Raw genomic sequence first — 12,930 nt, forward strand, 5'->3', positions numbered from 1 at the left:
ATTCTTTCTCTCTTTTTAGCATTTGTCATAACCATATCTATGTAATTATTTACACAATTATTTCTTAATGTCTGTTACCCTCACTAAATTGTAAGCTCTGTGAAAGCACTAAGTACATATTTAGGAGGACAGGCAGACAGGGAGGAAAGGCGGGAGGGGGAGGGGTGGTGGACCTCCCTGAGGCTCCACTATCAGTGTGTGCTGGTGACCAGGACTCCATTTTGTTAAAAAGGCCCTGATTGATATTGTTTGCCAATTTCCATGGTGTGAATACTCCCATCACAGCCAGTTTCAATTTATCAGCATGAAGTCACTGAAAGCCAGGATGGGAAAAGTTGCATTGAATCAGCTTTTATCAGCATATGGAAGCAGCTCCAATTCTGATATTTATACTATTAAACCCCCATTTTATGTGAGTCTCTTGGGGTTTAATAGTATAAATATCAGAATTTTATAAAGGAGTGGTTTCAAAATGGAAATATCACTGTTATTGCTTATCATAAAAGTAACTCACTAACCTTATTAAGAATTTATATAATACTAAATTGCATAAGTAGAAAGAAAGCAAGTCTTCTCTGTAATCCCTTCGCCTTCTTCTAGTTTGTGTGTGTGTGTTTTAATGCAGGTGTCCCCGACCCCTGGGCCACGGACTGGTACTGGTCTGTGGCCTATTACGAACCGGGTCACACAGCAGGAGGTGAGTGGCGGGTGAGCCAGCGAAGCTTCATCTGTATTTACAGCCGCTCCCCATCGCTTGCATTACCACCTGAGCTCCACCTTCTGTCAGATCAGCGGTGGCATTAGATGCTCATAGGAGCGCGAACCCTACTGTGAACCGCACACGCGAGGGATCTAGGCTGCGTGTTCCTTATGAGAATCTAATGCCTGATGATCAGAGGTGGAGCTGAGGCAGTGACACTGGCGCTGGGGAGCGGCTGCGATGCTGGCGCTGGGGAGCGGCTGCAAATACAGATCATCATTAGCAGAGAGGTCTGACTGCACAGAAACCGTAATAAGTCAACTGCTTGCAGACTCATAACAAAACCCTATCGGTGAGCGGCAAGTGAAAACAAGCTCAGGGCTCCCATTGATTCTGCATTATGGTGAGTTGTGTAATTATTTCATTATATATCACAATGTAATAATAACAGAAATAAAGTGCACAATAAATGTAATGCGCTCGAATCATCCCGAAACCTTCCCCCACCCGCTGCGGTCCGTGGAAAAACTGTCTTCCACGAAACCAGTCCCTGGTGCCGAAAAGGCTGGGGACCGCTGTTTTAATGTATGTAAAGCCCTTAGAACAGTATCATTAAGGGTTCAATCAGTGTAAGCAATTACTAGTATTACTATTATTACTAAGTCATATAGGTCTATCAGCCATTGTGAATGCTTCACAGTAATCCACCACGTGAATGAATGATAATCAATTCAACCTTCTTGATAGTTTCTAAATATTTTTAAAATATCTTGTTTATACACATTTGAAATTATTTCCTTTGGGTTAATTTGCAACAGTTGAATTTCTTGATTAAGCAACTTAAATTTAAAATGGATAGTTTCAGATAGCCATCTCAAAAGGTTCTATTAGTTAACCCTACCAAAAAAAGCATATAAACATATCTATTTCCTTATAATCTGGCTAACTCTGGGCATTACCAAGCTTTTAAATAACCACCAATCCAATATTTTTCAGACATCATGTCTTCTTTTGTAATTCTCTGTACATACACTTTGCTGATTTTTCTGTAACCGCTTCTTTCTTAATGATTAAGAACTCTCTATATACATTAAAATATGAGCCTTCTATCATATAAATTGAAAATATTTTGCCTATGATCTCATTTGTCTTTTAAATTTTATGTACAGCATCTTTTACTGTAGAAAAAGTTTTCAATTCTAGTCATCACATCAGTTATTTTTCTATTTGAATTTCACATCAAGGTTAAAAAAACCTTTCTCTACTTTTTATGACTTTTTAAAAAACTTACTTTATTTGAGGGGATTTATTTTTGTGTGAGTTATAAAATAAGGACTATTTTTTCTAACTGAATAATCAATTAATCCAATACCATTTATGAAATGATCTCACTGCTTTCACACTGATTTAAAATGCCATCTTAATCATACACTAAATTTTCATATATACTGAGGTCTATTTTGAGATACTAAACTCTTTATAGGTTAATAACATGTTTTCATATGTAACAGGGACAGTCTCCCTTTATTCTATCTTTACAAATGAACTTGAGAATTTATATTGCCAAGGATTATAATAATTTCATTTTGTTTTAGATTTCATAAGACATCTAAGTTAGTTTCACTTTTTTATATGCCCGGAAAGCATAGCCCCTAGAGACAGAGATAAATGCATCCACAACAACAGAGTAGGTGCCATGTATTAAGGACCTAATCTGAGATGGGCCCTGTCAAACTCTTGATCTACATTGGCTCATTTAACGCTCCAGACACTCCAGTGAGAGAGTTACCACTTCTTATTCTCATTCTGTAGATGAAAACAGGGAGGAAATAAAAAGATTAAGGTATTTTCCAAGGACATAAGGGGGATTAAGTAACAGCGCTGGGATCCAAACCCTGGACTATTAAATCCAAATCCTGTGTTCACAACCAGGTCTGAAATACAGTGATTCAACCTCATTTTCACTGCAGTTTTTAAGTAAATTTTCAGCTTACCAAGATCTGAATGATTTCCTCAGGGCTTTTATCCTCGACAGGTATCCCATTCACTTCCCTGAGTTCATCGCCAACGTGAATAAGACCTGAGAAATCGCAAATTCAGAAAGTAAGCAGTGTTACGTACAAAAGAAACTGTGGTTTGCAGTGCGCCTGTCCTGAAAGCACCGTGTGGTGCCCTCAGTGCACGCAAGGGCACGCATCTTAGGCCTCTGAGGTTTCAGAGGCTGAGGCTCCAGCCTCGCCAAGGCCATAACATCACAACGCTGCCAAAGGAACAGCAGAGGCGTCTCAGTCTTTTTCTAGAGATGCACATGACTTTCATCTTAAAGATAATTTTTTAAAAGGCTGCATGCTTTCAGTAGTACTTTTCAAATCAGAAACATTGAAATAAGTCTTAACATAACCTTGGAAGCCCATATAAGCTAAGACCGTAAAGTATTCTAGAATGAAATTTGCCATTTATTTAAATAGGTTCCCACATTTTAACACAGAGTACAATATCTTATTACTGTTTTGCTGTATTGTATCAAAAGACTGTTATCCTCTTAGTTACATCCTGGAAACGTGACACGTAAAATCCACACGACCTGTCCACGCCCGCCCAACATTTAAACTCTCACCACTTCTGTCTGCAGCTCCTCCTCTCATGATTCTGGCCACAGCGATGGCCCCGGTGTGTTCATCTTTCTTAATGGTAGCTCCCTTTTAAGGAAAAAAAATAGTATTTGTGGGTAAATGTGTGTACTGGGTGGTAGGAAAGAGGGCAGAAATAAGGACATTCATCTGGAAAAAGTAAAAACGCTACAAAAAGTAAAGGAAGGAGGAACAGACGTCGTGCCACTTGCTCACAGATACTTATCACTAGACACACGACTTTCTACCACACAGATCGTCTAAGGTTTTCAGCACAGATTTTTGAAATCTTTAATCTCTTCAGTACTATGCAAAGTGTACAAATATCTTCCTTCCATTACAATGCTTTGTATCTGACTACTATTTGTTTTTACCCTTTTACAGAGTTTCCTCATTTCACTTTATCTTTACAATACCCTATGAGAAGGTAGACTAAACAGAGGTGAAGTGAATAGAAAAAAGATTATATAAACTAGAAAACTAAAACCCAGATCACCTGACCTTTAGTTCAGTGATCCTTCTGTTACACTATTACATTATAGTAAAGGAACTCAGCAATGATAATAAAGAAAGTGCGGGGGGGGAAGATCTGTTAGTCCAAGGTTTTTATGTACTAGGACTGCACCTAGGTACAAACAGAACTAACATTCTGGCATGAGATTAGGAAACGATTTCAAAAAGAACCCAGAAATTCTTTACTTATGTATGTTCAGAAGCAAATTAACTGCATGCTCTTTGTCAGAACATCAGGTACACACGGCTACTCTGAACGCCTTTTCGTGACTTTGCTTCCGAGAAACTGGCAGTGGTTTAGATGAGCCATCCACATCACACCACGCGCTGAAGAGGGGCACGTTAGGTGGAGGCAGAGCCACCCCCAAGAAGGTGGAATTCTCCTCGCGTTTGCCGATAAACACATGTACAGCATTGCCAAACAGATATGGAAACAAAATTAGGAATCCATTTGCAGTAAGTGCTTTCTATACGACGTTTTATTTTGTATATGACAGCTATCAAATACATATCTAATAATAGCAAAAAATCAAATAATTAAGTGTTAGGATGATTTTGTGGCATTTTCCCTCACCTACGCATGCATTCAAGGCCGAAGACTTGAATGAGTATAGTATCTCTCCGTGGTCATAAACGTTAGACTCTCCAATTACTGGTATTTTCTGCTTTTAAACAGATAACGTGTAGCCAAGATGACTGGAAATGTAATATCCTTAATATAACTAATTAGTGTAATTAGATCAACTTTCACTTTCTTTAACAATGGGTCTCAAACTCTCCCACCAAAGTATGTCTAATGTCATAAGCGTCTAGTTATCTAATTTAAGATTACTTATCTATATTTTATAGATGAGAAATTGAATGCCAAATGGTTATAATTTGCCTGAGATCAGACAACTAGTATGCAGTAAAGTCAGAACCTGTCTAAGGCAAACTGATGAGAACTGCTTTCTTAACCACTGCTTTTGCAATGCAGAGCATCAATTCTCCCCTCTTGGCGTGTGCCTGCTGTATCCCCACGTCAAGTGGTGAAATGGTTCTGGGGCACCTAAGGCTGTGAGAAGACGTGCAGCTAACCTTCTGGAACTCTTCTGGCTCTGTGGGAAGTCAGCCACCAGGTAAGAAATCACATGTACAGCCATGCTGCGAGGAGGCCCAAGCCAGCCAGGTGGAGATGCCACTTGTTAAAAGAGATGCCTGACCAGCCCCCAGCTTTCCAGCCACCCAGCCCAGGCACCAGTCCTGGGGATGAAGTAACCCTCAGGTGACTCCAGTCTCAGCCCCTGTCTAACTACACAGGAGGGACTCTAAGGAAAAACTGTCCAACTGAGCCTGTCAACCTCCAAAACTGTAGGAGATATTATTGTTTTAGCTACAAACGTTGGGTGGTGGTTTGTAACACAAAATTAGGTAACTGCAACAAATCTCTTGCTCCACTATGGATTACAGTTTTTCAGTATGGACCCATCCAGTCTGCTGTGCTCAATGAAGTTGATAAATGTTTACTGAGAACCTACAATTTGCCAGCATCTGGTCTAAGGGTTTCTGACACATTGCTGAAAAAAAAGAAACCCAAATGTTTCTTCCCCCTCATGGAGCTTACATTCTCACAGGGGAGACAGACAACAGACAGCAGATGAAACAATTAGATCTACCCTACAGTATGTTAGAAGGTAGTAAACACTGTGGTGACCTGGACGGGGTCGGGCAGGAAGAGGGAGCCGGAGTGCCAGGGCAGGGAGAGGGAAGACGGTATGTCAAGACGCCGCTCTCAAGGAGAAGGCTGGAGGGAGGTGACGGAGTCACCCAAAGGGAAAGAACAGTGCAAAGAGCCACAGGGCAAAGTGGAACGATCACAGAAGCACACAGAAGCCACTGCGTCCGGGGCAACGTGAAAGGGGAGAAGCAGCAGCCGGTGGGTCAGAAGGGGCAGGGAGTCGGGCCGTGCAGCGCTCTGCAGGCCCCTGGGAGGGCTCTGGACTGTGCTGCGAAACAAACAGGGAGAACCTGCACAGCGCCAGTGACATGATCCGGAAGGACCCCTCCACCTGCCGTTAAGAAGAGACTGAAGGAGGGTTTCCCCGGTGGTGCAGTGGTTGAGAGTCCGCCTGCCTATGCAGTGGACACGGGTTCGTGCCCGGGTCCAAGAGGATCCCACGTGCCGCGGAGCGGCTGGGCCCGTGAGCCATGGCCGCTGAGCCTGCGCGTCCGGAGCCTGTGCTCCGCAACGGGAGAGGCCACAGCAGTGAGAGGCCCGCGAACCACACACACAAAAAAGAAGACACTGAAGGAATGCAGGGGCTAAAGCAAGCAAACAAGGAGGAGGCTGTCACAACAATCGAGGGCAAAGATGATGGAGGCCCGGATCTGACTGGCAGGAAGAGCAGTGATGAAAAGTGGTCCAAAACGTGCTGGAATATATTGGGAGGGCTGAAAGGACTTCCCAGTGGACTGGAAATGGGATGTGAAAGAAAGAGAGGTATCAAAGGTAGACGCTATGGCTCTTGGCTGATTACCTGGAGAGATGGGATTGTCCATCAACTGAGAGGGGGAACCACAGGGCGGAAACAGACTGGGGACAAAGATCAGTCTACTTTCAGACACGTGAAGACTGAGATGCCTGCTACATCCAAACTGAGCCACTAGGCAGACTGATGGACGTCCAAATTTAAAGATCAGAGGAAAGGTCCGGAAGAGAAAGGGGCCTGAGGGTCACTGGCACACAAATGGGTTTTAAAGCCAGGGGCTGAAAGAAATGACTTCCAGGATGTGTGGAGGGAGAAAAGCATTCCCACACTTACAGGATTTGTTATAGGCCCTGAAATACACTTACCTATGGCTACAGACAGGACCTTGAAATAGACATGCCTGCTCTCTGCTGATTCCACCTCCCCTTGCAGGGTAAACTACGGCCCTGAGGAACGGTCTCTCACTTTCTACAGGACACTAGCACTTGACTCAATCTTCTTTTGGATCCCTACGTTCTCGAACACTTTCTATTTCCATATTGCTTTCCACACCCTTATTATCACAATTCCTTGATGTATTCCTAGGGCAATGTACTAGGAATAAGATCAAAACCCAATAACATAGAGCACGTATCATGTGATACTGTACAAAAGTCGACATTCTGACGGTATAGTCTGAAATGAAATATAAATAAAATGGAATCTAATGTTTTAATACTTACATATTTTCTTACATAATTATTTTTAATTTATTCTGTGTGATTCTGATGACAGACAGTGTAGACAGCTTTAGGTTAGACTGAGAAGTTAACATTCTGGTTAGACTTTTCTTGTTACTTCTGTAAAATGGTTTAGAAACGAGGAGTACTAAGACACAAATAAAAACCATCCCTCGGAGACCACTGCCAATGCCCTAAGACCTCCTTAAAGAGGTGGCACAGTCAATTTCAGGTTGGACTTCTGAAACAAGGGCTTTCATGTACGGTTGACCAAACACTGGCATCAAGAAGGCCTGCGACACATTTTACAATCTATTTGATTCCCAGGCCCGACCTGAAGCTAATGACGTGGACTCCTGGGGGCAGAGGCCCTACAGTCTGCATCTGAAGTAAGCGTCTCAGGTAACCCTGGTAATACCAGAGTCTGAGAACCCCTGTTCTAAAAGAAGTAAAAGGAAAATCCATGCAAGAAACACTGAAAATTAAGGCTCATAATCCACACATTCACTAAGAGAATTTCATTTTCTTCAGCCGGTCTAAAAATTAATCTGGATAAAATAGGTATAAATTGCTCCAAACTCACAGGGAGGGAGAAGAGCCCTGTTCCTTGCGACCTGACCAGTGTCCTTCTCCGCTTCTCGCAATTCTTTCATCCATCCCTCCTCCTCAGACTATCACCCCTTCGCCTTTCCATTCCCAAATACCTACATGACCTGTGTTCACTGCCTCTCCCCCAGGAAACCATTCTCTCTGTAAATCTAGTTGTCAACTAGCTTCTACCTGATCGTTCTATGTCACATTCATTTGATGCTGGCATAATGCAAAGAACTTAACACAGCATTTTGAACACTTAGATGTCAGCTGATATTCAAAACACTCACAAAAGAGGCTTATCTCCTGATTTTCTGATCTGGAGCCTGAGGCTGCAATAAATGACTTGCTGCTCTAAGGATACAGAGCAAACCTCCCACTGAGGTCACCTAATGCAAGCTCAGGGCTTCTTTCAGCACATTATACCGCAGTCTAACAACAAAATTACATTCTTAAATAACACTGATAAGCTAACCTCTTGATTGCTAATCTTATGGACTTTCCTCCTGAATCATTTGCCAAACAGCTCCTAACCACCCAGCCACGTGCCAGAATTTCATGTCAGCCTGGCTTCCCTCACCTTGACGATCTCTCAGTCTTACTACTCAGACCCATTCTTCCAAAGATGCCTTAGACTCTGTATTTTCTCTTGGTCTTTTCTTCCCCTGGACCCCCTTCGGCAGCTGTGGCTTTTCCAATGACCTCCCCAAAATGACAGAAGACAATTGACAAATATAAAATGACGAGTTTGTTAAAAATAAATACTTTCCATTTTTCTGGGTCGTGCATTTTTTAAACTATAAATTTATTCACCCAATAATCTTTCTTCACTTTCACAATAATTGTCAAACTAACGAAAATACAGTAATGACGCATTTGGATGAAGAAAAGTTCAAGACAAGTAATTCTCACTTGATTCCATATTCCAGTGTTAAAACAATATTTAAAATCTTAATACTTTTTTTCAGGATTCCCAACAAATAATTTTGGGAATTTCTTCATCCCAGTTAGAGGTTCTGTTTTCTACATGAAGTTCTTACTTATTTTTAATACATTCCCTTGAACAAAAATCATGCAATCAAATTGTGGCTCACCAGGAAGGCAAAGAGCCAGTGACTAAAATAATTTTTTAAAGTACTCAAAACTACTTTAAATTGCATTAAATACAGAAAACGAAACCTAGAGTTTAAAGAAGTTAACTGCATATGTTGGCAAAAAGAACCTTTGGCTAATTTACTTTTTTCAAAAAATAAATTTATTTGTTTGTTTGTTTGTTTATGGCTGTGTTGGGTCTTCGTTGCCATGTGCAGGCTTCTCATTGCGGTGGCTTCTCTTGTTGCCGAGCACGGGCTCTAGGCTCGTGGGCTTCAGTAGTTGCGGCTCACGGGCTCTAGAGCGCAGGCTCAGTAGTTGTGGTGCATGGACTTAGTTGCTCTATGGCATGTGGGATCTTCCCGTACCAGGGCTCGAACCCGTGTTCCCTGCATTGGCAGGCGGATTCCTAACCACTGCACCACCAGGGAAGTTCCCCAGTTTCTCATTTTTAAACTATGAATTTAATGTATTATATAAACTATAACAAAAGAGAGCTAATGACAAAGAATTATCACTTCAAAGTTAGGTCTAATTATTTCAGTTGTTACATGCTTGTTATGAGCTAAAGGGTGTGATTTATTCAGTAACAGACTGTGAAAACACAACTTTACATTATTTTATATACTTCATTCAATTTCTTTTTTTTTTTTTTTTTTTGGTTGTACGCGGGCCTCTCACTGCTGCGGCCTCTCCAGTTGTGGAGCACAGGCTCAGCGGCCATGGCTCACGGGCCCAGCCGCTCCACGGCATGTGGGATCTTCCTGGATCGGGGCACGAACCCATGTCCCCTGCATCGGCAGGCGGCCTCTCAACCACTGCGCCACCAGGGAAGCCCTAACATAGGTGGGGGTTTTTTTTTTTGGTTTTTTTTTTTTTTTTTGCGGTACGCGGGCCTCTCACTGTTGTGGCCACTCCCGTTGCGGAGCACAGGCTCCGGACGTTCAGGCTCAGCGGCCATGGCTCACGGGCCCAGCCGCTCCGCGGCATGTGGGATCCTCCTGGACCGGGGCACGAACCCGTGTCCCCTGCATCGGCAGGCGGACTCTCAACCACTGCGCCACCAGGGAAGCCCCTTCAATTTCTTTTTAAATTGAAACTAATTTACAGCAGGTCCAGTTAAAACTTTTGAGAAATCCCATGCAGTACATGCCTAATTTCTCTGATTAACATTTGAAGATCTTCTTCGATCAGGAAGCATGGAGCTTAAATGTTGCTGATGACTGTTTAAATGTCAGCTCACCAAAGCAACACACCAAAAACCACCACCTCTGGAAAACTATGACTGAGCAAAGAAATTGTTAGTAATGAATTACTGATCTCCTCAAGATGGCCAGTCTTTGAACTCTCTCTCTAAGAGAGTGAATTTGTCACAGCAGAAACATACTTCTTATTGGTAGATACACAGAACCCACCAAGGATTAGTCACTTTATGGTGACAGGTCCCAGGAGAGCTCTTTCTCCATCTAGTCTGCGTACCATCCACCCTTACCTGCATCACCTGCATGATAAAGACCAAGACATACTTAGGTTACCAGCACAGAGTTATCACCATAGGCGAAAAGCATTAGTGTATAATCTAAACCAAACAATCTTAACCAGGGCTACAGGGAGCCTTAGAACACCCACAGATGAGCTTCGGGGGCTCAATTATCCTTCTGTAATAAGCAAAGTTATCTGTATATTGTTCTGGGTAAGAGTGTCCAATGTATTTATTAACATACCACAGTTGCCTTTAAACAAAAGAAGAAGATAAAAACTACCAAAAAGTATAAAGACAGAATGTGGTATAGAAGAAAAAACTTGTGTCTGAAGAAAAAGAGTCAAGTTTAGATCCTGGTCCTATTACTTAATAGCTGTGCTACTTTGGGTTAAGTTGCTTTAGTTCTTTGAACATCAGTTTCTTAGTCTGTGAAAACAGAAAAATGGTACCAAGAGTGAGGATTAAATATAATCAGTATGCAAAGTATATAACACAGTGCCCAGCAACTATTGTATTATCAACTGCCCTTTGGTTTAAGAACAAAAAAACGTTTTAATCAGAATTAATGGGCCACAACGCATTTAAAGTCAACGGCTAGGCTGTGACATTTATTTTCCTTTTGAATATAGTTTCATATGGATACACTCTGTACTCATTTCCTATTGCTGCTGTCAACAAATGTCCACAAATTTAGTGGCTTACTAGAACACAAATTTATTATCTGACAGGTCTGGAGGTATCGATAGGAAGACAAACATGGGTATTACAGGCCCAAATCAAGGTGCCAGCAGGGCTGCATTCGTCCTGGAGGATCTAGGAAAGAATCCGGTCCTTGCCTGTCCCAGTTTCTAGACGCTTCTGGCATCCCTGGGCTCTTGGCCTCGTCACTCCCACCCTTGCTTTCACCATCACATCTCTTTCTGTACCTCTGACCCTCCTGCTTCCCTCTTTCCCATTAAAGAGAACCCTCGTGACTACCTTGGTGTCACCTGATGATCCAAGAGACTCTCCCCGTCTCAAGATCCTTAACTAATCATGAAAAGCTCCCTGTGTCTTTTAAGGTAACATATCCACAGGTCTGACGATTAGGACATGACATCACTGTGGGCTGGTGTGAGGCATCAGTCGGCCTACCCCAGGCCTTGACATGATCCAGCACTGTATAAATTCTGGGGCTAAAACAAATGGTTACATCTACATTTTGAAATATCGGATACCTGATTAATTTCTCCTCGTCACTTTAAAATCAATCAGCTTTCTAGAAAAGCCATAAGCAATTATTTTTAGTTGCACTTTTAAATTTCAAATCAGCTCTAACTGGTGCACGTTATGCTGTCTTTTATAAATGTCAACAAGTCACATTTTAAACACGATTGCTATTTATAACCAAAAGAATGCCTGCCATTTTATTTGGCTCCATTTTAATTTTTCTAAATCATACGCTTTAGGTGTGAATGCTCCACTTATTTCAAAGTTGAGGACACAGAGGAAGTACATTTTAAAGAGAGGAATCAATGGTATGTGCCCATCAGATTTGGCTTTATCATGATATCTACTCATAGCTGAGCATAAAATGTAGACCAGAACTCACCAGCGGTTCTCTGTTTTTGACCAGACGGATGATTTTCACCGAGTCTTCCTCATCATCAATATCGTCAGGCATAGGAGGCAACACGGGATCATAGTTCTTCAGAGCCACAGTATCGTGTACAGAGAGCAAAGCCTACCAAAGTCCAAGGTGAACAGTGTTACAGCAGTTGGACGTGTTTGGCGTTTTATATTTGACTACAGTATAAGGAAAATCAAACTGATGTTCCCATTCTGCCCCAGCAACGGTAAGAAGGCAACTACTTGGGAGGAGCCTCTTGCAAACGGGACGAGGGGAAGCTGTAGGACATCAGGGGTGACCCTACTCAGCCACAGGGTGCGGCAAGCATCAGCGTGAAGCACCTGCTAACCTGCGCGCCCTCCGGTTCCTCCGTACAGAAGTGGCAGCTGGGGCGGGGGTCGGTGAGGGAGTGTTACTTTTGAAAGGAGGGAGAAAAATGAGGCTACAGATAGACTGCCAACGGGCTGGCAGGAGTCAGGCAACGACGCATGTCATTTTTTTTCCCTTCTGTTAGCAGAAAGCACAAAAAGAACTGCTCAATACGACTGACTAGCTTTCATTCTTCTGTGATTTTTCTCACTTTTTAATTTTTGATGTAATAGCCAACTATGTGTATAAAAGAATAAAATAAAAGTATTTCTAGTCATGACGGTTGTGGTGGTGAAACTCCACAAAATGGTCATATTGTCATTAGAGGCCAAAGATGAGAAAAACGTGACATGTCACTATACTGGGGGTGACAGGGTCTAGACCTTTAACTAATTTGTTCCCTAATCAGCAGCACCATGATCCACCAATTACACCAGCCAGAGCCTAGGAATCATCCTTGAAACCCCCCCTACCTACACTCCCAACATCCAACCCCCACCCTGTGAAATCTGCTTCCACAATGTAAGATAACATTTGTTATCTTCTCTCCAGTCCAGAGCAGATGGTGGCCAACTGTGCCACCTGTTTTCGTAAGTGAAGCTTTCCTGGAACGCAGCCATGCCTGTTCACTGATGTGTGCTTTATGGCGCCTGCCATGCTACAATGAGAAACTGAGTAGAAGCAACAGACATTTTTCCACAAAAAAGTTGGCAGACTCTTGGTCTAGATCACTGATCATCATGTTTTACCTGGAGC

The 12,930-nt window shown here is 42.4% G+C and overlaps 1 protein-coding gene across 1 annotated transcript in view; it reads right to left on the reverse strand.

Annotated features, from left to right (window-relative positions):
• Nucleotides 1-12,930, reverse strand: part of MPP7 (MAGUK p55 scaffold protein 7) — a gene marked incomplete at its 3' end in the record, with an annotated part of 263,678 nt that overhangs the window by 83,265 nt on the left and 167,483 nt on the right. The window contains exons 7-9 of the mRNA XM_079701252.1: nucleotides 11,788-11,919; nucleotides 3,318-3,399; nucleotides 2,695-2,780 (exon numbers count right to left, since the gene is read on the reverse strand). Coding sequence (XP_079557378.1) covers nucleotides 2,695-2,780; nucleotides 3,318-3,399; nucleotides 11,788-11,919 — 300 coding nt within the window. The remainder of the gene's footprint in view (nucleotides 1-2,694; nucleotides 2,781-3,317; nucleotides 3,400-11,787; nucleotides 11,920-12,930) is intronic.

The sequence above is a fragment of the Hyperoodon ampullatus genome (assembly GCF_949752795.1).
Source record: "Hyperoodon ampullatus genome assembly, chromosome: 3".
Taxonomy (NCBI): Eukaryota; Metazoa; Chordata; class Mammalia; order Artiodactyla; family Ziphiidae; genus Hyperoodon; species Hyperoodon ampullatus.